Genomic DNA, 27,647 nt, shown 5'->3' with positions numbered 1-27,647 from the left:
AGAAGTGAACAAACCCAGCATTACATGCATCCTTCTGGATACTTTTTTAGAAGTCAGAAAATAACAATATAGCATGAAGAACAAAGCCCACGTATTTATTCTTTCCAAAGCCAAAGATTTAGATCACTGCAGGAGCATTCATGCACACCAGCAAGAATAAGTTAGGGGGAAAAAAAGCTATTAATTTGGTAAGGAGAAAAGATGTAAAAAGAGGATACCCAAAAAAGATTCTTCCTGTGTTACACAAAATTCACCCAGGACCCTGAGTGTCACCACACTGCCACAGCACCCAGCGCAGCTCAGCAAGAAGTGACAGCATCTGAGAGGGCTGTGCAAGCAACAGCCAGCGCCCTTACATGACAAGGAGCTGGCAGGGAGGCAAACGCAGGCCAGGGTTGCATGCAGATAGGGCTGCTGCTGCGAGGAGAGAATAGAGCAAAAAGTGAGCACAGCACTGCAGAACTGCAACACTGGCACTGTCACAGGGGGATTTTTCGGTCTCCTGGGTCAGAGCCATGTAACAGCACAAAAACACAGGCTAGAAGCTCATATGGCATCCAAGATTAGGCCTGATCCTTGGCTACCCAGGCTGGGGGCTGATGGCATATTTCACTTGAGCACGTACCTTCCTTTCTCGCTAAAGAACGCAGCCCTCCGCTGCACCGCAGCAGCTCCTGTGGCAGAACAGCTCCCACCCTGTGTGAGCAAGTAGTTTCCAAGACCTCTCTGTGAGCCATGGAAAGTGCTGGGGAGCACTGGGGTACCCTGCTCCGAGAAGCAGAGAGAAGCCAGCGGCCACTGCAGGTACAGCAAGAACTCAGCAAGGTACTGCAGGTACAGCAAGCACAGGAGAAAGCCCACTACACACACAGCTTACAAAATTAAGGACAGCAGGCTACCTGGGGCAAGGCAACAGTTTACACAGAACCAGCAAACGTTTGTTTTGCCACGTGTGAGAGCTTAGAATTAATTTATTTAAGCCCTGAAAGATCATTTGAAAGCATATACACAACCAACAGCTCCCTCTAGAAGCTGGTGCGGGAGGTGGGTTTCTGCAGGGCTCCCCAGCACAGCAGCAGCCAGGCTGGCGTAGAACCATGCAGGGAACTGCATTATGCTCGGCTTAATTTCCATCACTCATACAACTGCCTTACAAACCTTCCTGGGTGCAATCAAATAATTTTACCTTCCCATTTTCTGCTGCACATTCATTTCTTTTGCCTTTCCTGGCTCATACGCCACTGTCACTTGTCCCCTGATTGCACTGGCAATTTGCTGGCAAAATAGGGGTTGAAGCTTCTGACCAAGGTGAGAGCTGAAGGGATTCAGGAACTGGACTTGCCAGGCTGCGTCCTCACTCCCAAAGGCCCAGGAAGGTACCGCATGAGGCCACAAGTGCCTGACTTTGTCCACTGCGATATCCAGACAAAACACATAAGCCTGTAAAAAAAGGAGTTATCTAGTCTGAATTACTATTTAAAATCTTATTTTTTAGCTATAATAGGAGAAAATATCTTCCTCAAAATGCTCATGTCTTAATACTACAGTCTTGCAATAAGATACATGCAGGTAGACCCTATGACTGCAAAACTCTCCAATTTAAGTGGGAGTCCTTCTAGGCTTATGCCTCTGACTGAGAATATTTGCTTTTTAAAGAGGGCAGGACAGATCAGGTCCAGATGGACCAAACAATATCCCAATATGGCATTTATTGCTAAGAGAATGCAGTTTTCTCCAAGTAGAACTTTTCTCTTTTTAAACCTTAAGCATCAACTTTCATTAATAGGTCCCACTACAAGTACTTGTGAGGGCTTGCCTCCTTGCTCTCTCTTCTGCACACATCTGTGATGGTTTCCAGATTTCCTTCCCATTTCACATGCACACACCCTTCCGTGAGTTAACTGAATCCAAAATCCTATTCATTGTAAAGCCACAGGCACCCTATAGACCAGCTTCAGCTCCCCCCCCCCTTCCCTGGAGTGGCATTTCTTTAACTCAGCCTGTCCTCATCCCGTGCAGGGCTGGATGCACCATGCTCGTCCTCCCTGGATCCCTCCCGTTAACCATTAACTTTCTGATCATGAGCCTCCCCCAGGCTCGGAGCCTGGCAGGCAGGCAGGAAGGATGAGTCTCTGTACTCACTAACACAGTACCTGGATGTGCCCAGCATGGCATCCCTTTCTCACAGTTGTCGTATGGCACTGCGTCATACTAATGCAAGCCCTCCAAAAGTTTATTTTGGCATTACTGCTTTCCAGCTTTCTCTCTGTAGCAAGTATGTGATACAAATGGCATTATTTCCCTCCCAGCCTCACACACATCCCTCTGCTCAATGTATGAGACTATCTAATCTTTCTATGAATTATTGCCCGACTACCCCCTCCTCCAGGGAGCTCTTTCATCATTACTTAGCTCTCACCACGTGTGCAGGATTTTTTGAGTTTCTCATTACCTGGTGTTTAATCAGTGGGCTGTTTCCTCCCTCAGTAACAAAGATACTAGCTAACCGCAGACCTCACTTCTCTCTCTGCTGGAAAACACAGGATGTTTCCTGCTTACTCTGTACTGTCACATTTTGTCACTACAGATTTTGCATCGTATTAGGCAGGAGAATTCACACCCCTCTCCTGCTCAAAATACACAAAGTACGCAACATCCAATTCTGCTTTCTTGGAACTCAGATAAAAACAAAAAAATCAAATTCACTTCTATATTTTTTGTTTTGACCTAAGTTCCACCAGTTTGAGCAATCTTAAAATCTCAAAACTTTTCAACCACTTCTGTGTCTAAGAATTTAAAAATGAAACCTGGTAATGGCCTCTTATTTCGCTTTGACCAAGAGATGAAAGCAAGGGAACGAGGTGGAAGATTTATCACCTTAAAAATAGGAAAAAAGTTGAATAATACACAACAATGCAACTTTTCTGTTATTTTATTGATATTAGTGAAGAAAAATTTAAAGTTCATCTTTCTGATGTGTTACAATTGCTTTCTCCGGTGGGTGGACAGCTCCTACTGCTTATTTAAAGGCTAAATAATACTTCCCGATTGCATGATTAACTTCTACACTTTACGTTCTCATATGGTATTGCTTTCTTCCTCTGGGTATATAAAATGGTCCATTAAGTCCATGATTTTTTTCAGAATCAACTGTTATTCTATCTACTGTTTTAAGATACATTCAAATAAAAAGATACTTAAATTTACTTGCAATAAGTGCACACATACAACAGCAAAGAGAGCTGATGACATTTTACTAAAACATTTTAAGTTCATAGAATAAATAGAAGTCTTCAAACACATGCAGTAACTGACCGATGTGTTTTTTCTTTCTCAAAAAATATCCTTAGTGTCCATAGCACTACCGCAATAACTACTTCATTCAGAAAAAACCCCACCCACCTATCTCTCATCACAAAGACTAAAAGACAGTTTCATTTATACAAGAAATTATCAGTGCTAATGATTTAGTAACAGTCTGGTACAAACGGCAATTCACGGCAATTATGTGTAGTGTGATAATGGTAACAAAAGGGGAGCTTGATTTAGATGCCACAAGAAGTGCAAGGAAAAAAGTGGATGTTAAACCCTCCCCTCTTCACTCTTTTCCATCCCCCCTTCCAAAAAAAATTTAGGTCTCAGCTCAGCTCTAGAAACAAGCTCCCTCCAGTCTGTTCCAGTTCCAGGATGTTTCAATTCCTTCTACAAGCACCCAGCAGAAGTTTGGGAGAAACAGAGAAAAAAATTGCAATATAGATTAGGATTGCCTGGCTGTAACTAGAGGTTGTGTGAGGTCTTTTGTTTCCTTTCTGAAAAAGCAGGGGGTTATATGTTTGGTATTGGGAGGTATTTTTTTCAGTTTAAAAACACCATCAAATAAAGCGTTTCCCGTATTTTTACCTATGCTAAGGTCCAACTTTGCATGAAAAGGTTTATCTGAAAAAAGAAAACAGAAAATGGGTGGGGAATATTCTCACCCTGCTTACAAGGTCATGGTCCTCGACATGCATGAAACCTGAAGATCAGCATGAAGACTGCAAGTTGCTCTTTCCAGCTTGTACCATTCCGTTACTAAATGCGTTTTGTGGTTCTCTGCTGAGGTTTCAAGGACGCACCTTTTCCTAACACTGGTTTTGCTACATGTTCTTTTATAACATTCTTATCTGTCAATCTGTTCCGCAACTTTGACTTCTAGGAAGTCACTGCCATGTTTACCTCACGAGTTGTGAAAACTGTTTTCTTTGGGGGCACTGACAAAGCGTGTTTCAGTGGCAGCAACACATAGTAAAGCATTTTCCCTTCCACAATCCAGTGCAGCATTGAAAAAACAAAACAAAAAACAAAAAAGAAGTCGCACAGAGTGTAAGCATGCCAAATGAAACAGCGGTGGTAGGAATACGTCAATATTCCAAGTACCCAGTAGGCCTGCTGACCTCAACACAGTATTAGTTCAAGTTTATAATCTTGGGGAGGAGGAGAATACAGAACAGAAAAAAAAAAAAATCCATTCAGGCATAATAGCCAGGCACTCCAATAACTCAGCTTAACTCATCTACAGAAGCAAAATTAAAACTACCACATGTTAAACTGAGTGCTTTTTTCAGCATTTAACGAAGCACAAATGCTCCCATGCTTCAAGTGATGTAATGCGAGGTCTCACATAACACATTCAATAGCTTCCCATGCACCTTTGACTCAAGTTAGGCTAGCTACAGAATTCACGTTTTCCTAGTCAAGTTATTTTTTGTTGGTTTTGTTCTTTTGTTTTTTTCAGTGCATCTTAAAAAAAAAACCTTTTCAAAAGGTTAGCAAGTTAACCTTAATACAGCAATCATAACGTAGAGCCTTTTGCACTCAATTGAACAGTAAAATAATCCAATTAGTTACAATAGATCTGGTACATATTTACACATTTTATACAAAGTTTACACATTTCTCCCATTAGGCACGAAGTTGATTTGTCAAACTCAAGAGGCAATGAAGGGGTGGTGAGGAAAGGAAAAGAAAATCGGAGAAAGAATCTGAGTATTTTTATTTAAAAAGACTAGCTGTAAAAATAAAGTCCTTCATCGTAAGCTAGTTTGCTTCGGGAGCTTGGTTCCCATGAGGATCCCCGAAGTGAGAGATGTCGGGCCTTTCATCTGCATGCTGGAACCCACCATGGTGGGGAAGCTCCGATTCCTTCGGATGCCAGTGTTCAGCTGGATGCCCCCGATGGCACTGGTCACAGCAGGGCAGCCCAATGGGAGACCGTCTGGTGCCAGGCCTCCGGGAACAAGGGCCCTCACCGGTCCTTGTGCCCCACAGAGAAGAGGTCCCTGGTCATCAGTTAAAGGAGGAGCTGACGTTTGCCCTGAACTCACAACTTTGGCGATACCAAACCTCTTGACTTTGTCCACGAGATTAAGGTTGGAAACAGACACATCAGTCTGACTCTCACTGTTCCTGATGTTCTTTTTATTCCTCACCTCCTTCAAGATTGAGCTAGCAGGCTTCGAAGCCAAGAAGTTGTCATAAGGTGGGCTGGTGCACTTGAACTCAAAAGATGGAGGGGATGAAGAAGGTGTCTGCATAGGTGAGTTTGGTGGAGTGGAAGGAATGATTGCCATTTTAGGGGGGTATGTGTTCAGGAGGGTGCCTTTGCTGGCTCTGTCCCAGCTCTGCGGATTGTACACTGCTGCTGAGATGCCCCTTTCCTTCAGCAGCCACACCAGCCCCAGAGACGTGCTCATCGTCGTCGTGGATTCCCGGAGGTTAGTGAAGGATTCAGCCAAACTCAGACGCCGAGGAGTACAGGGAGTAGCCACCGGGGTGCCTTTCAAATTGCTAATGCTGCCACAAGCTGGAGTAGGTGCTGCGTTAAGGCTGAAAGCAAAGGAGCAGGCAAATTATTCTCTCCACTAGGGAACTAAAACTTATTGCAAGCAAGATTTTAAACCCTGAACAGGGCCTTTTATCCATTTTGAGAATGCAGGGGAAACTGACAGTTCCCAGCTCCTTGCAAATGTGATGACAAGTGCAAAAACATCGTATCTTACAAAATGCATCTCTCCACTTTGCATACTTCACCACGCAGTCTCATGGGATTAATGCATTCCCCAACAACACCACATTTCTTCTGATAGGTTTGTGATCAACACCTTCAGTTTTTCTTCCTGATCTACTGGCTGTCACAACTCCCAGTTGCTTACATGAGACAAGGAAACAGGGAGACTTCACCAATGGTATAAGCAAGACATTTACTTTTTAGTGTCACTTCTGAGCACACAGAACTGCTAGTCCTTCTAGTACTGCTGGGTCATAGCAGAGGGAGCTGCAAGGGAGGAGGGGAACGTATTTGCTACAGAAGCATTCGTAGCAAAGCTGCTAGAAGCTGGCATTGTCACCAACATGCACTTCTGTAAGGTCAAACCCTTCTTCCCTTCTGTTGAATTTGCTTTCATTTATGGGGAAGGGGATGGGGGATCTGAGTTTTGATGGAGATGTACAGAGGTGTGAATAGTCATCAGAAGAGATGAGAAAATACAGTCAAGCTCTTGGTTGTCTATTGGTCAATAGGTAACTGATAACTCAGCAGCAAACCAAGCATGACAAAGAGCCATTCTACTGTTAATTTGGTAAAACACTAATTTCTATAGTTTGAAACATGGCTAAATTGCTCCCCAATTCCAGTTCTTTCTTCTCAAAATAAACTATGTACAGGCAGCGGACAAGAAAATATTAAATGGGCCACAGTCTGCACGTTTAGAACACGTAGACAGACATTACATACTTAATGTTTAGTGCTATCTTATGTCATTTTGTTTTCTTAAGCACACTACTGCTAGTTATTAGGGGTTGGGATTTCTTGAGGCATATCAAATAGCATTCATTCTGGTAGACTGTCCTCTCCCCACAAGCTGACCATCTGAATGAACACAGACTCAATGCAGCACCTCTTTCCAAAGAATTACCAACACAAAGGAGACGTTCCAAATCCTTTGTGCCACAGTATGAGATCTCGTGGACACTGAGGTTTGAGTGTTTCTGGCACTACAGTGCCATCCTTAGAAAACTTGTTCCTAATAGATCAGGTTAGCCACAGCATGTTTACGTATGGATAATCCCCACTCAAAATTTATGGCAGTCCAAGGTACGCCATTCATTGAATAAGGCGTGGTGTACTCAGTTATACCAGAAACAAGGTACGTGGAACATCCATGACACTCCAAATTCACGTGTATTTGGGAGAATCCCAAGGGTTCCATGCACCTTAAAAAAAGCTTTCCAACTTTTTCTAACCATGCTCAAATGATGGTTTTTGCCACATATATACACACAAAAACTGCATTCCATGGCAGTATTTCCTAGGCATGGATTCATCCTCTCTAATGGCATTTAAAGGGTCTTGAACAATGCAACACTTGATGCTAACAGAGAATTCACTGATGTGACAGCTCACAACTGTTCAAAGAAGGAAACCTTCCCCTTCACCTTGCCAGGTTAGCAAGCAGAAGACACTCAGCAAAGAGTCAGACAAAAACCAAAGCCAATGCAAGAGAGTGGGAAAACTAAGCAGCTGGGAGGGGAAGGAACAGGGGAAAGAGCGGGATCTTCCCTTTTCAGCAGAGCCACGCTGTTGGATTGGCTCAGCCATAACACGCATCTTTAACTTAAGTTGGGTTCTCTGTACCAAGAAATGCATCAAATAGCCACACTGAGACAATCTGGTTGGATTTCCAGGTGTAGAGAAGACCCAGGCCAATGAACAAACTGCATCCTTTCTGTCCATATGGACAAAGGGCCTAGATGAGGTCTTGACTGGAATTTGCAGTCTCATTTCACCTTACATTAATAAACTCTGTGTAGCCAACACTACTGTGCATGTCAGGTTAGACACCCTGAAATGTTTTGTTCTGAGCCACAGTTTCTGATGAGCTTAGAACATCATCTAAGGGTATACAGTGATCAGGTGACACAAGTTAACATAACACTACAAATTCTAGTCCAGTGATCTTCTAAAAATCAGCAGTTCCTTAATATCTTTAATGCACTCCTTAATTTAGGAAATATTAGCCTGATGCTATGAAGTCTCAAGTCATGTCATCTTTCCATGGCTAAATAGGATCTGACCAACATGATCTCTACAGTGATTTGGAACTGTACCAACTTGTACTGTAAGCAAGTGAAACTGCCAAGGGATTTTTACCCTGCAGTTGTGATTCAACAAGAGGAATCCCATATATTCCTCCCTGTAAACTGTAGTGAAATGCATGTTTGGGAAAACTAGTATTAAGAGTGGTGTAATTTGAAAAGCAGCCTTGCTAAGTGGCTCTGGAATTGGTCTTCTTGCACCACCCTGTGTTCTATGGCTGTCAGTGCATGTGGCAGATGTGCTAAGGCAAGCTCTCCTTATGTCCTCTTCATTCTGCCTGGACTCAATCAGCGGCAGGGGAGAAGGACTCCTCACAGCAGAGCTAAGGAGACCACACACGCCCACTGCAGCAGCACACACACGCACTCTGAAGGCAAGGCTGAGTGGAAAGGAGAAGTTAGATCACAATTCTTCTCTTAAGCACTGATTAAAGCTGGACCTTCATAGCTCTGATTCCAGTTCACGGTGGAACTAAAGAGCAGTGACAGCCACTGTGATGCATCTCCCGCACTGGCTAAACACAAAAGTTCAGAAGTCTTGAAAAGCATGAGGGAGGGAAAAGAAAGAGAAAGAGAACTTACTGCATGAACTGACTTTCTACAGGGTACAACCAAGTACATTTTGGAAACCCAGACATAGGGTGTTAATTATCAGGCTTCTAAGATGTCCTAGTCACAAGATGAAAACTACAGCACTCCAATGGCTTATTAACTCCAACAGCTTCATTCTTTCCAGCTCCAGATTTCAGTTGCACAGATATTTAGATTAGTATTTCTACTAATTTGTCAGCACAGGTACACACTACAGTGCAATTAAAAAAAAAAAAAAAAAAGACATCCCTGCAAGAAAGCAGTTGTTATGTAGGTGTTGCTTTTTTGTTTGTTTGATCATTTTAGTATTGCTTTAACTGGGAAATATTTTCCCCATCAAACTGACCAACACTGCAGAGCAGCCTGGACACAACCACAGAAACAGACACAAACTAGCCTCAGCAACTCGGCCCAGTGACAGCTTCAGGGTTAGATTGAGAAAAGAAACAAATAAATGAGCACCTCATTCAGCTAGATGAAATTTAGTCAGGTTAAAGCATCACCTGGGTTAGGGGCTAGCTTAAAACACAACCAGGTAGGTAAATATCAAAACTCTTCGGGTTAGCTGGTGCCACACACACTAGCATTCCTTGTACATGACCCTGCCAACACAGAGGCTGCTGGCAGTGTTGCTCACCCCCCGCCACGCTGGGTCATAGTGTCTGCCCTATACCTCCTCTCAGCATAACGAGACATAATGCAGTTTCCTCGTCCTCCTCACATGACCTGTGAAGAATCATTTATAGCTGGTAAGGAGGAGCTCCTTAAACATGTCTGCTGTAAACATCATATTGTTTATTTTGCTCTTTTTCCTTCTGAATGAAGGATGAACTTTGGCATAATTAAGGCACCTGAAAATGTACTGAATTTAGCTGTCACTAATGGCTGATTTGTTAGATTTAGTAACCAATGTAATCAAGGAGTTTATTATGACCACAATTAACAGCAATTCAACAATAATAAGAAAATTAAAATAGAACTGCAGCCATATAAAAGGATCTCTTCAGTAACAGTGTTGAGGGGAGAGGAAGACAGAAGAGAGTAAAGAAAAACCAGCCAGGCCACGATTAACTAACTTAGTTCAGAAAGGGAAGCAGAAAAGTTACATTTAATCATCAGCCATTTCCTTTCCACCTCGCAGGGTTTCATATTTGATATCCTTACTTTTCATGCGTTCCTTAGGTAGTCAGTGCCCATCTCATGTCTAAACAAGTCTAGACACATATCTCTGAATGGGGACCTACACAATGGTACACTCCCACACAGGAGCTGGAAGGGGCAGAGAAAGCAATGAGGCATTGTCCTTCTAAACAGAAAAAACATTCTTTAAATACTGATTTGCTAAGGAAGGAGAGTTCCCTCTTTAGGTATGAAATTCACTCACCCCCTCTGGTTCTCAGATCTTCACCTTCTATAAGGCTATAGAATTGCCTTCTGTTGGCATGTACTGCCTATACACGCCAATTGCTATTATTAAGCCAGTTCATTAGTTTCAGTCTGGCTACTATGAAAGCATTTCCAACAATTACACCAAGGAACAAAGTAGATGGCTCCCTGTTTTTGATTAAGGCATATTTCCTCCTCCATTCCTCACGTACCTCCTGGATTTCTTTACCTGCACATCCTTTTTTCTTCTGCGCCAAAGATTTAGATTTTTCCTCCCCGGAAAAATCTCTCGTATTTTTTGAGAGAGACCACATTCTGCGCATTCACACGAGGACTACAACTAGTTTGGGATCAAGGGTAGTCAGGTTTGGATATTGGAAGCCAATTTAGTTATGTCTGATCCTGCGATATTTTAACTAGAGACAACAAAATTTTGATTGCCTTTCTAAAACATTACACGTGCCTCTCCAATAAAATCAGGTTGAGTTAACTCAAAATGGGAGGAATAATTTGGAGGTGTCTTGTAATTCACCAGTGCGGCTAATGCTTTTGCTTATGCCATTACTTTGCATTTCCTTACCGGGAAAACTCTGACAGAGCTGAACGCTTTGCCACCATGGGAAACCCTTACCTTGGTGTGACACGTGTGAGTTCATCAGAAGGGTGCAGAATGCGGCAGGTGGTGAAGGTGAAGGTGGAGTTGGTTTGTGACATGCACTTCCCAGGATGAGGTACTAAATTAAAAAAAAGCAAATTCTTTGCATTTTACACAGAAAAGGGGAAAACCAAACTTCTGCGTGCTGATAAGACAGATGCAAAAAGTGATGAGGTACCTCAGACAGGATCAATGCAAGAAAAGTGAAATACAGAAGTGCTACAGTGTTCTGACACACACTTGATCTCCAAAACAAACAAATCTAGGACTCCAAGGCCAGTGCTAAAAGGGTCTGCTGAAACTTCCCCATGATCACTGACGCTGCAGGTAAGTCTTGCTCAAACCAAATTTAGGCAACACAGTGCCTGAAATGCTAGTCCTCATCTAAACTAGCAACCGTCATCAGTGGGAAATTACAAGCAGCATTTTCTAGTACCAGCTCAGGAGCACTAAGATTTTCTGAATGCTCATGCATTTCAGCTTTTAGATTGATCCACAAAAAGGTATCCCCATGACTTCTCAGTAATGGATCCAGCTTGCTAATGCTACAGGAATATAGATTGTTGGGGTGGGGAGGCGACAGACACGTATTACTGTGTCTCTGACTTTTCACATCCACAGTAAGGAAAGTGGTAGTTTTTTGGATCCACTACTGTACATCTGTGGCATTTCTCTTGTGCATGTGTTTAGGTTCTTTAAGAACGTATGTCCTCAGCTGCACAATATAGCAGTTTTTGAATATTTGTAGACAGTGTAGTAAATAATTTTCCCCACAAATGTGGCCACTCTGTCAGTATATCAATAGTTTGGGAAAGAAGCAATACAGCTCAATTTAAAAAAAATGAAGGACTTCGGCCAATTTCTTCTTAGTAGAGATACTTCTGTGGATATACTAACCTGCTGTATAATGCAGCTGTGGCCATTGCAAAATAACTACAAAATTTAAGAGCCATGCATCTGAAAAGCTGGTTGAAAAACACCCAGAGTTAAATATTACATCAAAGATATCATGATTGCATAGGTTCTCTTAGTTAGTAATGAAACTTAGCAGTGGTCCAAAGACATGCACAATAAAAACTATGTGCAGCTTCCTCCCTCTCAGTCCTACCCAACCCTCTGAGCCATTCCCTGATTAAGCCACATTTTAATACCACAGTACACAACTATTCAACACATTGCAAAGGACAGACAGACCAACTAGACCAGACACCATTCTGAACTTCCAGAGATGCTCAGCAGAAGCAAGGCAAGTCTTAATCATGGCTGTGTTCCCTTTTTCATATATAAAGTATCACAGCTCCAAAATAGTGTGTGCAGTTAGGTAGTCCTTTAAGAACACATATAAGCGGTGTGTGAAGGCTAGAGCATGGGAAATGTGAACAGTGGATGCAGAAGTGGCTAAGCAAACAACGTGAGGTAACTTCTAGTTAGCGCTGGAATGTACTGCTGTACATTAAAGGATAGTTCTAAAAACCCACTGGAGTGTCATGTTAACACACTCAAATGTTAGCACAGCATAACATAACAACAAGCTCTACTTCACCTCCAGAGATGGTAATTATGACGCTTCAGGAATCCAGTTGCTTTAGAGATTAGTGTGAGCACTATAAAAGCTATTACAAGGGAGCACAGCCTAGCAATCATGATTCTCTCCATATTGTAGAGAGTTAAAAGAAAATCTGGAGAAAGAGCTCAAATAACTGGACATGAAAAAATTGGTTATTTAGAGGAAACAAAGGATTTCAACATAAATCAAGTAGAAACAAAGCAATTATCCCTGGATGATGAACAGAGAACAGAATAAAGCAATGCCGGTTTAAGATTGCAAGCTCAACCCAAAGCACATAGTTGCAATACAGTAAGTGCATTTTCCCCATTTATAATATCCATTGGGCATCCCCTCAGATTGGAAACAGGCACATTGAAGATACATAGCTGCATTAGCAAAAGCAAGACTCATTGCTATTAATGAGTCAGAGATAGGAGAAGGCTGCTAAAAGTAGAGAAATCACTGACTCTATTAAGAGGAAACAAATTGAAATTACAAAAAAAAAAAATAATCAATTTCCAAGGATGTATTCCACCCTCAAATACCACTAAAAGTCCTGTACCAGCTTCGTCCTCCATCAGTCAACAATGGGGTGTATCATATTGCTGTAGCATTTTCCATCCTTTGGACACAATACAAAGAGTGAGAACCTGTTGCTGTAAATGAACAAAGTTTATAAAATAGAAACAAAATGATTCATTCCTAACCTAGTAATTTTACATAAGAATGGCCATATCCTGAGTTGGTATAAATTTGTGAGGAAGTAATACATAGGTTTATAATAAGAAAGACTATCTTCACATGTACATACACCAAAGTATTATTTTAAATATAAACGTCTGCTTCATGTGACTATGTCTGGAACCAAATGTTTTATTTAAGACCTCTTCTTCAAAGTAGATGATTAACAATCAGGCTTCATATTTGTATGAAAAAGAATCTGTACATAATTCAGTGTTTAACAAAATTTACAGAAACATCACATAATTTTATCCATCAGGAAAACAAACTAAACTGTATGTGCATTTTTTCCCCCTAAATTAAAATTCAAGCTAAACCTTAGATTGCCACTGGATTGTGTTTTGTCTCTCAGTCATTAATGATTCTTTACCTTATTAAGCTCTCTCAAACAACTCTTAGGCATTCTGGAAAAAATGCAAAACATTATAGCTGAAAGACTCTCCTGTAAGCACAAACACTGTTGTAAAAACATCTTTTAAAATACTGAAAAAAAAAAAAAGGTAGTAGTCAAACTGACTGCAGAGAGCTCCATCTTCTGGTAAAACAGAGCCTCTCCACTCAAAACACAAAGCTGATTTTATATCGCTCAGAGCTGTTTCAGATCCAGCTTCAGTACTCAGAGCTTATGGGCCATTGTGCTAGGTGCAAACAGCAAAACAGATGCGTTTAGGACATGATCTTCTGCTCAGGGTACACTCAAAAGACTGTTTAATCTGGATTTTCAAGCAGCTGATGCAGAGAAAGGTACGAAGTTACAGTAGGTAAACTAGTGGCCTGCCCCATCCAGAAAAAGGCATCAAGACAAATTGAGATTGAGAAAGATTTGTAAGAGGTATCAGAGATCTTCAGAGTATGACTTGATCCAGACTGGCACAAAGGTAACGTTTTAGTCCAACTCTAAAGCAAGCCACTCTGCTCATCATTTCTTTGGCACGTTTTAACAAAATGAGGAAACCTCGTTCCCTGCTGTTTCAGCAGAGAGAACAGTCGAATTTCGGCATCTCTTTAGCACAGGCTGGTGAGACAGGGATGGAATGACAATCAGGTTGGGGAGTCCTTAGAGCAACAGATGGTGTTTTAAAGCATTAGAAGTTTATTTTATTGCTGAATAGAAAAAAAAAAAGCTCTGCCTGCTTTAGAAGAGGATAACGAAGGACCATTAAGAGGCACTTTTTTCCTCCAGTGTGATCATTTGGAATACAAGCTATGGACTTCACTTTTGCCAGTCTATGCCACCAACTCCATTCTTGGGCAAGGTGAAATTCCTGAAAACTAGGTCACAAAACCCCATTAGGATCCACAGGACAAGACAGCTGCTTCATGTACTCTCTAAATTTAGCAGAGTTCATCCCCTCCAGGTGATTAAAGGTGAGAGCTCTGATATCCAGTGCTACCTGTACTGAAAACTCCTGGCTGACAGAACAGGGAGTATACAGGGTATGCTGGAGCTCATGCCTGGGTTAACTACTACAACGAAATGGAGATGGGTGATAAACACAACAGCTGTAAAATGTGAGCATGGTGCTCTCCTAAAGGCATTTAGGTGCCTTCAGATGTCCTTCAGAAAACACTGCCGGAATGTCCTTCAGAAAACACAAGTTTCAGGGGTAACCGTGAATGCTCAAAACCTCCAAGAATCCATATGTCTATGCCAGGAGCGTTACTCCTGTATGTTTCTTAATCAACCAACAATAAAATTATTTTCTCAATATCTGAATAAAATATTTTCTGAAATATAATTTCCAGCCTTTCCATTTATTTTGCCTTTGGAAACAGCAAGAGATGAAAAACTGAACAAAGGCAGGTATTCTTAGCTTTCTTCTGGCTGAGCTGTCCTTCTCATATGTATATAACCATGGAGCACAGATGTAAAAAGACTTCAAAGTATTTAATGTGGCTTCAACATGAGCTTATGCAGGCTAGGATCCCCAAATTAAAATTCTAGCATTTTAACAGCACAGATAGCAACTGCTGACAGATTTTTCTTAAAGAAATAATTACTGTGAAATATTCATGCCATTTGAAAATAAAATATATTTAAATATGCATCAATACCTTAGAACTAAGAAGAGTTACAAATTTTGTTGCTTTTCTGTACAATGGTAACCTCTTAGAATCATTTATAGTAATCCTGCTAAAAACAACTCAAACATAAGACATTCATTATGTGCTTTCATGATTTTAGGCATCTATTTGGAAAGATCTCCATGTCATGGTTAAGGTCTAAACAGAAAGTACAAGAGGGCTGATCCCGTAATGCTGTGCACATGTCTGTTCAAAGCAATCAATCAGTAGAACTAACAAACACAAGTACTGGAAGACCAGTTCATGCACCCAATACTAGCATGCAATTAAGCACACGCTGAATCAAGTGTAGCCCTTCCAACTTCAAAATGAGAACATTCACAACATTAAGTGCTTTGAATGGCTTAGGGTTTTTTGTTTAAGGGAAACCTGAAAGGCAATAAATTAAAAAAAACAAACAAACCAAAAAACCCCCAACAACCCCTCCCCCCAAAACAGTCTCTGTACAGTTTTATAATATACTACAGTTTCTTTCAAAGAATAAAAAAAATATATTGAGGTTACTAAAAATTTGTGCTGCAAAAGCTACTTGTTCTAGATGGTATTAACATCGCTGTGTCCTATAACTTCTTTACCATTCCAATTATGCTGAGACTCTACTCAATTGATATACAAATTTCAACCTACTCCTGTGTATTAGGCTAGAACTGCGATTCTGGAATTTACAATCTTCCATAAAGTTACTGAGCCGACACACAGTATGTAGCTCCGACAGACCAACTGCAGGTCATAGATTACATGTGTGTTAATTTCTTCTGAAATGTTCAGTGCCGTAATTGGGATATAATCCGCATACACGGTGAGGAAGTTATTTTATATATCAATGGATACTACAGGTTTCAATACAGAGACAGGAAAATTCAACCATCATAACTTTTTCTTATTTAGTCAGAATGATTTCTGACTCTATCCATCACACAACAAGAAACAACTGATACTCTGTTCTGAATACATTTATTTTGGCTACAAGACACCTTTGGCACTACCAGCAATGTTTGCTTTCCTGAGCCTGGATGTTAAAATTACTTCTCTCGGGCTCATCTCAAGCAGCACTCTGCACGCCCACAAAATAGCAGTAAGAATAGCACCTCACAGTACTCTGCCAGAGAACATCTCCAGTGCAAAAAAGGTAAGATACAAGCCTCAAAGCATACATATCAAATGAAGCAGGCACCTACCCAAAAGACTAAGATTACTTACACCTGCTGGGAACAGTCCTTGTAGGCACTGTATTTCCAAAGACATTTTGTTCTCAGGTTAGAAGACCTGTAGCCCTAGACTGGCACACTCTATGGTCTGCCAATGGCAACTGTAGGGAGATACTTTCTGGCTTTTACGAACCTCCTGAACTAGATTTTTCCACAATGGAGCTATCCTGGATTACAAGCAAAAGCACTATCACTAAAGATTGTATTCAAGATATTTCTCTCCTTCCCTTTTTATTTTACTTCCACATTCTCTAGCAAGAGCTTATTCTGTACGTTGCTGCCTGGAATCTCCTCTGGAATCATGCAAGCAATGAGGTCATAACCTTGCGCTTGCGACAGCACTCTAAGGAATCACATGTCCATACACACCCCTAGCTGCATTGCATTTCTTACAGAGAAATCTAGGAGAGGTAGAAAGAATGCTGAGGAGTTTTTTTTCAAGAGAAGCAATGGCTGCACAATATTTAAATACAAAATAAATTCATAAGCTAAGCACACATCTCTGCTCCCAAAAGGTATTCTTCAGTGGGCAGACTGTGGATCCTAAGAAGCACTGCCACGCTAGTGTGCCTACTCTGAAAACATCCACAATTGTCTTCTTGTATACCGCCTGACAAATTGCTTCAACAAAAAGCAGATACAGCAGTGTCTTTACTTCATTTGAGCAACGCAACCAATAATGATGTGGTGCCTCACGGATACTCCTAAATCCTAAGCAGCTGGGCAATTTGAAGGAAGGATAAAGAATGGGAAATTAAAGTTTTCAGTGCATTTGTTCATTCTACACAAAGTTATTCATTTTGACCAATTTCTCTATTTCCGTAATGTATTAAAATTACTCAGCAAACAATACAAGACGAAATAAGATTACCAAGACAATTTCATAGATTTTATCTACTTTGCCAATTTATAAGGTAGGGAATATACTTAAAAACCTTGTCTGAGATAACTAGAGTTTTCCCAGGCAAAATCAGCAGTAACCAGGGAATAACCTGTTAATAACAGTGGCCTGTATTCAAATTGTAATGGAGAAAAAAAAAAATGGAGGGAAATACTAGTCCTTCTTGCCAGTTTGTAATCACAGCACAGGACTACATTTATTTTTCTGCTGCAAAGAAAGAACTCTTCCAAATCATTACCCACAGATGTTTTACTAATCTGTTCTTAAAAAACCCTAAAGAACTAAACTATATCTATAGCCTTGTCTATGTATAGTTCACGACAACAAGGTTTCCAAATTTTCAACATGTTCCTGTGTTGAATATTCCTACAATTAGAAAATTCTTTGCCCAAAGTGTAACCCAAACAGCTTTTTTTGCACAATTATTGTATCCTGAGTACATGAAGAGCTGCTTGTTCTGTTCCTCTCTGCAGCAACATATTTTAAAATGAATCATATCTTTTCTTGGGTATTTTATTCCATAGACCCTAAAAAATGCCAGTTATTTCAGTCTTTGATTATTTCAGTCCATGTTTCCTAGATCTCCAGCTTTTCTTGCGGTTGTTATTCAGACTCTTCAATGATAAAAACCTGGATAATATCCAAAACTGTACACAAGTCCTGCAGAGGCATTATTTATTTCCATATTAATATAAAAAATTAATATAATCATTATTCCTGGGCAATAGATCTCATAGGATAAAGACAATTTTTTGCCAATGGGAAGGGAAGTTGAAGGGTTTGAATGTTCAAGCATTGGAACAGGCTGCCCAGGGAAGCAGTTGAGTCACCATCCCTGGAGGTATTTAAAAGATGTGTAAACGTCGCACTTGGGGACATGGTTTAGTGGTGGACTTGGTGGTGTTAGGTTAACAGTTGGACTCTATGATCTTAAGGTCTTTTCCAACCTAAATGATTCTATGATTCTAAGTTTAATCTTAATACAACTGACTGCAAAAAGTAGCTTATATTCAATAGCTGAAAGCACTGAACTGCCATTTCAGTGAGAGCTCAGGACACTCTGCACTTCATGAAAACAACAGAAATATTATTGTCTAGCCCTGAGACAATCTAATCTTCCGAAGACCAGTGAAATAATAATTTATTGATTTATTCCAAAAAAAAAAGGAGGGGGAAGGAAGTGTCTTCATTTAAAGTAATTATGTAAAAACAAGAAGTCTGAAGAAAAAGGAGGTCTGGTAGTTTTCTGATTCTGGACTAAATATAATTCTTTACAGTGGCAAATCTTAACAAAGACTAACACTCCTATATAGCTTATTGAAACAAAACAAACAAACAACCCCCCCCCAAACCAACAACAACAAAAGAAACCACACAAACTCCAAACAATTCTATAGTCTGAGAACCTGTAACCTCGTGCAATAATACACTGCAAATGTCAGTTCAGAGTATCTAGTAACTCCATGCACTACTGCATCACTTAAAAATGTTTAAGTCTTAATATGGTATAAATAGGAAGGACAGAATTTAATAGTGTGGTGGAGAGGGAATGAGGGAAATGTCATTGTTCTCTGCATAAAAACATCCTCTTAATTCTTTATCTCAAAGGGAATTTAAAAACAGGTAACTGTATCTGAGGTAACTGAATTAAACTTGCAGAATTTCTTTGCTTGATTTTCAAGGCACTTGATTTGTTTCAGCAAAGGCAACTTAGATGCACCTTTTGTCATCATTTAGTCTTTGGGTTTTTCCCAGAGTACAAAAATCTAAAGCATGGCATCACCTCTCATGAACAGTCAGAAAAATATCTGCACTATAGGCATACAAAAAATATATCGTCTATACATTATATACACTGAAGAGCGTGCACTAAATACACATACAAGTTGCATACGTGCCACACAAAGGTTTGTGAACAAACCACTTCCTTTTAGCAGCCTTCTCTTATCAAAATAGAGTAAAATATTGACCACGGATGCTGTTACTGAAAAAAAGTCAAATTAAAAGATTATTAAAGAAAGGATTTTTGAGCCAATGTTAGAATGGTTATGTTCTAACTACTGCACGCGTTAACGTGCAGATGCCACACACAAAGCAATACTATGAATGCTGTTCTGGAGAGATGCGAGAATGGCCCAGTAATCAAAATCCTGCAAAGATGTCAGTTTTACTGGACTTAATGAGTTTCCCTCACCAGACCCCTCATCATCGTCAGTTGCGGACTCCTGCATCTCCTCTGTGAAAGCCTGAGATTGGCGGGGGTTATTCTTGTTGTCTGAAACAGTCACTTGTGCTTGTGACCTCTCACCTGAGGTCTCTGTGTGCTGAACTGGCGTCGAGGTAGTTAGGCCCTTGTAAGAAATGTCACCTGTCTCATCTTCCTCATAGTCATTAAGGCAGTACACTTCATCCAGGTCCAGGTCCAGGGTCCTGAAGCCCTTAGTGACAACGCCAGGCCTCGGGTCCAGGATCCCACCCAGGTGAGGCTGAGCCAGCTGCTGCCAGTGGTGCAATGTGGCAGAACCTTGAAAGGGAATAGAAAGACAACCAAAATAAATCAGTAATCAATCCAGGACCTAAAAGGCAGAAAATCCCACTTCGTTTATCCGGAAGACCAAAGGTTTGGGAGCTCAAAACCTTTAATGTTTCTGGGTTTAATATTTCTAGGCTTTAATATTTCTAGGAAGACATGCTACAAGGCACAACTGCTCCACCTACTCTTCAGCATTTCCACATCAATATGAAATGAACTGACCACATGAGCACTTAGATAGGCAAAGTCTGGTGGTAAGATGTGGTATACTTGTGCACATGCACATCCCCTCCCCTCAATATTCTCATCATCCTAAATTCACGGGATTAAGCAGGAGTAGAAAGAATTTATATTAACAGTTGATATGAGCACGATCACAGAAAGCTCTAAGAGGAACATATACCACATATTCCCACATTAAGCTCACACTAAGAAAGGTGCTGAAAACATGCCAGAATTTACTACCAGTGGCTAACAGGAGGACAATAGTCACATGGATTGCACAGCAATTTCAGCTTTCTACCATACGTTAGAAAGCCACATCAACTTCAGGCACTTGTAAGCAGATAATAGCTCTGACCTATACATCAAGTCTAAATACTTGTATGGCCCCTATCTGCGCCCCTATGCTACAGGAACTCAACTACTACATAACTAAATGCTACTGTACCTGTAGCTTCGTCCTTGGCAGAAAAATGTTTTGAGCGAGGAAAGAGGTGCATTTTACAGAGAAAAGCATTCAATATTCAGCATTCAATAGGAGACAATGAGTCAGAAACAGCAATGTATCAGGTTAAATTGATATATACACTGAGATGGGCCCACTGAAATCAGGGGAGGATTTATTTGATTCCTCAAGTAGTGATTAAAACACTGCTCACAAGGGCCTATGTTTTCCTGTGTGCCTACCCAATCACTACTGTGTTGTAACATGTGACTTAAAACTATGCATTCCAAGTCCTATGACACAAAACATCTTTATTTTCATCTCTACCAGCTCAAATCAGAGCACTTTTTGTTGTCTTGTTGCTGTCCCCTCTCCCCAAAGCAGAATACTGACTCATTCAACAACCTGGCATACAAATGTCTCACCAGTATTCAAAGACCAAGAATGTTCAACTCGTTGCATGGTATACGTAAAAATCTAAACCACTGTAATAACTAGGGAAGGGATGGCTCCTATATACATTATTTTGCATCTGAGAAAAATCCCATGGAATGAGAAAAATTGTCATTTCACAATAAGGATATTGCATTACAGTAAGCTTCTTGTAAATCGGAAGTGAACAGGGAAAAAGTCTTTCTTTAGAATGACTGGGATCAGTGAGCAGCATTTTAATTAAGCCTATCTCACTTTTTAAAATCTGTATTTTTTAGCTCAGAATAAATGGATCTGCAAGACTAATCTGGATAATGACCCTATCCTTTTTTTTTTCTTCTTTTTTTTTAAAGTAAGTTTTGAGGGACTAAAGAGGATTGGCACCCTTGAGGCTCAAGAAGTAGAAACCATTACAACTCCAAAATAAATAACTGTAGGGAAGAGACATGCCTATAACTTGCATTTATTTCTGAATTGACACAAAGGTCAAGTTCTTTGCTTCTATATAGAAATATTCCAGAATGTGAAGAAGTGCCAGATATTGTCAAGCCTTAAGCAAGGAGTAGAGCTTTGCTGTATGACAATACTCTCAAAAATTAAAGAACACCAGAAATCAAAATTTCTTTATGTGCTGCATGCAAGTATAAAATCCTGTTGCTAATTAACTTCTACACGCAAGCTTCTGAACTTGTAATCTTTTTTACCTTAAAGCTCACCAAAACTTATACTCAGAAAAAAACTGCAGAGTACAAGCATTTAATTGATAATATATAATATCTTTCCTATGGAAAGATATTCACCAGAATATCTGCATTTTGAGCTTTAACATTTCTGTTGACACTACATGTTATTAGTTTCTTTTGGGAACTGGAAATCAAAGTGGCCTAAGCTTCATCACAAAAAGGAGGATATCTGAGTTTAATCTTGATCTCATAAAATGCATGTAAGAGAGCTTTAACTTTGCCATACAGAAAATTAACACAAATGCAGAAAGCAATGCAACAGTTGTAAACTCCCTTATGATTATTTAAAAAAAAAAAGGGGGGGGGGGAGGGGGCAAGTCAAATTAGGAGGGCAATACAACACCTCGGCCTATACTCAGTCCCAGGCTCCTACTAGACAGTTTTGTAAATTATGTTATCAGAAAAAGTTGGCATGAGGGAATTAGTGTGCAACAGTGGGGCTGCCAAGCTGAAGCAAGAAGAAATATAAGAGCAAAATAAGTATATGAATAGAGTAAATGAAATTTGTTTTTCTATTCCTGATATCTGCACTATCACATGTACACTATGGAGGTCAGAGAAAGCTTAGAAATTTATGATGTGTTGCTGCCACAATTGCAACAAAGTGGGTGAAGACATGATCAGTCCAAGGTTCTAGTTTCCCTACAGGACACAGGGAGTGCTATTTCATGCTTATGGCACAACAAGCTGCAGACGCACAGTTTAAAAACAAACCAAAACAAAAAACCCACTAGACTGTAACTAAAGTAACTCACATCAAGCAACCACTCTATTTGACTAAAAGAAAGCGTGGGGTTTTGGGGGGTTTTTTGGGGTTTTTTTTAGGGTGCAAAAGAAGAAGATTCATTTCTTAGTACTTCCGTCACCCTATTTATTTTACTGTGGTATTTAAAAGATTGCTTTAAAGGAGTAGAAGCCATGAACCTGAAATTGATTATAGAACTGATTTTTATTTCTTCCATTTTACAGCATGAGCACCCTTAGGAAAACAGTAATAAAAACCAAAGGCACAACTACTGATAACAATCTGCAGGTACAGCAGACTATTTTGCCCCAGTAGTCTGAAAGTATCCATGAAGTTGAAAAAAAAAAAAATTAAATCTCATGAAAAATACTCGGGAAAGAAACTAAGCTGAAGTGAGGAACAGAATCATAAACATGTATTTAATAAAAGATAACAAACACTAAACTTAGAAACAGGCAGACACAAACATACTACAAATGAGATCTAAAACCAAACATGAGAAGTACTTTAAAAGGTGCAGTAATTTTAAGGAAAAAAATGACCCAGTGAGAACAATGAACAAAAACCAGGAAAAAAAAACCCAGACAGATAGAAAGATGATAAAGACTTTAAGAGTTTATTGGAAGAAAAAAGCAGATATAATGGGATGGTGACAGAAATCTATTACAGTGGTAGCAACCAGTAACTGAAACAAAGCTGGCACATCCCTTCCCTGATATGGTACAAGAATTTTTATGACCATTTAGAAGCAGTCATGAAAACAAACTACTAAAATCTGCTAAACAGTATGGACTTGTGCGCTATGGCTATAGTTTCATTTGAATAGGAAGGTACAGCACATCACTTTCTTCAGAACACAAGAAGGGTTATTTTTGCTTCTGAATATGTGTCATGCTAAATGCTCCTTACAGATGAAATAAATTTGTTCTAAAAAGATGAAAAAAAGGAACTTTCGCAACTAAAACACACACAGACAATGTAATGTAACACGAGTTCTGTTAAAGGAAAACAGAGAGAGAGAGAAACCAAAGCTAAATTACATAACTAGCATATCTGTGAAGTACTATAGGAAAACAGCTTCATTTTGTTTAAAACCTGAAGGAATTTACTCAACTAACTTCCAGCAACAACCTGAAAAGACTGAAGAAAGCCAGGCAGACTATACATGCTCTGTCAGCTTTGTTAGACAGACTACAGAAATGCGCTTTGAAATAAAGCTCTAGCCCTGACTACCATCTACCTATATCTTGCCTTTTTCTGAGACAATATATGGAGGAAATTTTACTTTAAAAAACCCCCAAACCTATTTCACACATGAAACCCAAAGCCATAGAGACTCATGTGTGTCCTCTCAAACAGCCAATTAAAGTCCAGAGATCATTTTTAATGACAAAAATAGTCTTATTAGACCAACTGGACTATTTTAAGTAGGTAAAGGTCTTTCCAGACACTTACGTGCAGAACTGAGATTTGATGAACTAATACTCTCACTACTTAGGTTTCAGATACTCAACCACCTTCCTTTTCTAAGTATGAAATGGCAACATTGAGATTTAGGTCAGATGTAAAGCTGTACTGCTGATGCATGTGTGGCCTGTGAAGTTATTTTACCGCCTTGGCTGGAATTGTTTCCTAACACTTTTAAGGCTTGTAGAAAAATGTAGTAGTTAAAAGATTTCAAACCAACAGCGTGGATTACTGTCTCTAAAGTAAAAAGAGTATGTATTGCAAAGATTTCCTGCTTTCTGGTGATGGATAAGAGACCACAAAGAGTCACTAAGAAGAACAGATAAAGGCCGAGGCCCTTTGTTATCACCTTCTAGTGGTTTCACAATCTGAAGCTTTTCTGGCAGGTAGGAGCGACTGCTGATAGACATTCCTGAATATCCAGTGAATTCTGAAAATCTGGAGTGAGTTCCCAGTGACATGATGCTCTCTGTGGGGGTAACGGAACCACTATGGAGTTCGCCCTTTTCTGCCAGTTCCCGCAACTTCCTTTCCTGCTCTTCTTCGAAGAACTTCCGCTCCGAGAGGTAATTCTCCCGCCTGAGGGACAGCCTTCGAAGGGCAGTCTCTAGGTCACTGGAGCCTGGAGTCCCCGGAGTTCCAGGCTTCTTTATCCTGTCTTCATTTCTAAAATATAACAGAGGACACACACACACACACACACACACACACACACAAAAAACCCAAAAAAAAACAGGGGAGGGAGAAGAAAAATTCTTAGAGATGTTTAAAACTTCCACATGACAGTTTTGAGACATTCACCAATACCTTTAAATTACTATGTCTGGGAACAACTCGCTACTTATCTGGAGAGCTCAAAGGCAAACACCAATATTTTCTTTCTCTTTCATACTAAAACCATTTTGAATCCTAGTTCCTGCCTGGAAAATCCTGGTTGGAAAAGCTGCACATTACTTAAGAGCTTCCTCCTACAAAGAGATGAGAGATGTCTAGTTGTTGTGTCTCTCTTACAGTTATACAAACTCAAGTAGGCAGGCCACATTTTACAGGGCCAACTCTGCAAGAATACCATAATGAGTCACAAGAGTATATTATGCTGACAAATATTCATTGTTTTGAGATATTAAGTCATTTTTACTGGAAAGCATACACAGCATAGCATGGAGCTGTACTGGGGTGTCGTGGGTGCCAAAACCAGGACATGGGGGAAGAGACAAGTAGCTAGAAGAGCAAAGTTCTAATTGGTTTCATTCACAAGTTTTTGTATTAGGTAACCCCCCCCCCCCATTTTATTTATTTATTTTTAGGATCAAAAGAGTTAGCTGTAGCTGCAACTTAGATCAGAACTCCCTGGCATTAATGTAAAATGGTGAAAATATAATTAAAGCGTTGACCTACAGTTGCAAAGACAAAGGGTAGTTTTACATCATCTGGTGATGCTGCATCTCAGAACAGGCACGAGTTGCAGACACTGATACACAGTACTTTCAAAAAGCTTTCCTTTTTAAATAAACTTGAGTGCTCAAGAACTATAAGCACAAAATAAAGTAACTTTTGAAGATGTACATCACTGTGTTAACAGCACAATGTAAAACAAAAAGAGGAAAATAGAAACACTTTGCCTTTATGTCAGAAACAAAGCAAAAGCTAAGTCCAGTGCTACAGTACTGACCCATTGTCAGAGGATTCTGTCTCTAAGATGATGCTATTGGTCTTGTTGTCTATCATAATGTTAGAGATGTCTCCCCCATAGAAACTGGAACGTGGAGTGCTGACACAGCTAGAAATGACTGAGTTCATAGCAGAGGACTGGTTCGAGCCTGGGATATTCATTGGTGACGGAGTCATGGATCTCTGCTTGACAACTTGGTTAACATTTCTCACTGTCTCGAAGACCCGCTTCTGATGACTGGTAAGACATACACAGAGTTAATAATCACACAGTGCCTTCTTACCTTAAGAAGGAACAGAGAAACAGGTAACAGCTTGTTAATGACCCTTCCTATTCACAGCTCCACCAACCACCTTGTCTTTATAGTTTCTATATAGTATGCATAGGGTCCCATACTTGCTACAGTCTAGCCATTACATTCAATCCATCAACATAATACTTCCATCATCCTAGAGCATTTTAGACAGAACATTTGAGAATTACATGCATGGACCCTCTCAAATATTAATAAAAATTAAGTGAAAGAGCATTTCAATACATCAGCTAAAAACGCCTTAAAGCCATTGTGTGGAAATCAGTTTTTAAAAAACAAAATTGATCTCCATTCAATTCTTAACTATGAACTGGCTAATCCATTTTAAAAGAGAATTTGAATTTACTGAGTATCTCTACGCAAGCAAGTCTTGTTATCTTTTCTTTTTGAAACCAATTTCCAACCCCCTTAAACAGCATTTAAAAAAAAAAAGAAAAAAAAATCAGAAATATAATGGACCAAGAGTCTAGAGAGAGGCTGTCAAGGCTGGAAACCTAATTTTTTACCTACTTATACAGTTCATTCTTTATCACCATTGTCCTGATATCATAGCAAACATTGTTCATCTGCTTCAAGATTAAGACCAGATGACATTTCAGCAGAAATTTCTTGACAAAATAAACTTGCCCTACATCATGCTACAGAAGTGCCCTTGCTGCTTTGTTTTACAGTTCAACAATCGCTGAACACAAGAACAGCAAAGCCCTTCCAGCTTAAAGGTAACTCTGTCAGCATATAACAACAACAGCATGCCTTATGCTATTTAATGTCATTCAAATTTCTTTCCTTCTGTCCACAAGTGCCCCACAGTTGCAATCTTTATGTGTAGGCTCCAAGTCTATAGTTGTATATCTTTAAGAGGCTGAATATAAGAGCATCTATCAATAAACGGTCCCACAGAGGTTACAGTTACTACTGCTGAGCACATAAATAAAACCAAGACAAGCCATGAAACCAAAAAAAGGTATCCTTCTTTGGTACTTGCATAGCAATATAAAAGACATTCTAAAGAAGTTAAACTATCCTTAAGTTAGATAACTTTGCAAGGACAAAAGGATCCTATGGCGTTTGAGCATGCTCATATCTTTCTGATCTTACATTTTTCTAATCAAAATTTAACTCTGTCAAAGCCTCATTTACAGTTCTTGGCTCATGCTCAGAGGTGGTTTAAGTATGTGTCAAGCTTTTCGTAAATAGAAGGTTTCTGGAAAGTGGCTACTGTACCTTCCCTGACTGTCCTTTCTTTGTAAACTCTGTTTCTCTAGCACACCCTCTAGGATTAACTTGTTTCAAATCAACCAGCCCATGCTTTGTACAAATAGGCGAGATAAACCTATTGGAGTACACATGCAACTGGTGTCCGTAAGGCCATTTCTGCCAAGCTGTACCTATCTATAGCTTTTGGACTGTCACAAGTACTTAACTTGTTTCAAACCACTCTCTTGTTTAATTCAAGAGAACTTCAGCACAGGCGTAATGGGCATCACACTGTACGTACCCAACCACTCTGAATCCCTTTCTGCACTGATGTTCTCCCTGTAAAAACTGGATTAGATCAACAATTACCCGGTAACTTCCGTTATAAAACCTGAAGAGAGAACCTGAGGAATTGAACTTATCCCCTAATCATTAACTGAAGAAGCCTAGCATGGTAACACACAAGAAAACAAATCTTTTCTCATTCTCAGCACTCGAGAACGAGGACAAAAAGTTCATAAGACAAGACAAAACCTATATATAGGCATTTTCTTTTGGTAGCTTTAGCAGAAAATATAGCCACCCCAAAAACCAGACAATTTATTTTCCCTTCTCTCTATCATTCACAC

At 39.9% G+C, this 27,647-nt stretch overlaps 1 protein-coding gene across 4 annotated transcripts in view; it reads right to left on the bottom strand.

Annotated features, from left to right (window-relative positions):
- Window positions 1–2,916: 2,916 nt before the first annotated feature.
- The window catches only part of TRAK1 (trafficking kinesin protein 1), a 141,632-nt gene continuing 116,901 nt past the window's right edge, over window positions 2,917–27,647 (bottom strand). For 3 of the 4 annotated variants that reach the window (XM_050915794.1, XM_050915795.1, XM_050915793.1), the window contains 5 exons: window positions 25,509–25,745; window positions 24,186–24,502; window positions 19,558–19,773; window positions 10,742–10,844; window positions 2,917–5,865 (listed from right to left, as the gene is read on the bottom strand). In XM_050915794.1, coding sequence (XP_050771751.1) covers window positions 5,067–5,865; window positions 10,742–10,844; window positions 19,558–19,773; window positions 24,186–24,502; window positions 25,509–25,745 — 1,672 coding nt within the window. In that variant the 3' untranslated portion in view covers window positions 2,917–5,066. The remainder of the gene's footprint in view (window positions 5,866–10,741; window positions 10,845–19,557; window positions 19,774–24,185; window positions 24,503–25,508; window positions 25,746–27,647) is intronic. The other variant, XM_050915796.1, reaches the window with a different exon arrangement.

The sequence above is a fragment of the Gymnogyps californianus genome, chromosome 2 (genome assembly GCF_018139145.2).
Source record: "Gymnogyps californianus isolate 813 chromosome 2, ASM1813914v2, whole genome shotgun sequence".
Lineage (NCBI taxonomy): Eukaryota > Metazoa > Chordata > Aves > Accipitriformes > Cathartidae > Gymnogyps > Gymnogyps californianus.
The sequence above is the reverse complement of the archived record's forward strand: the minus strand, read 5'-3'. Positions and strand labels throughout refer to the sequence as shown.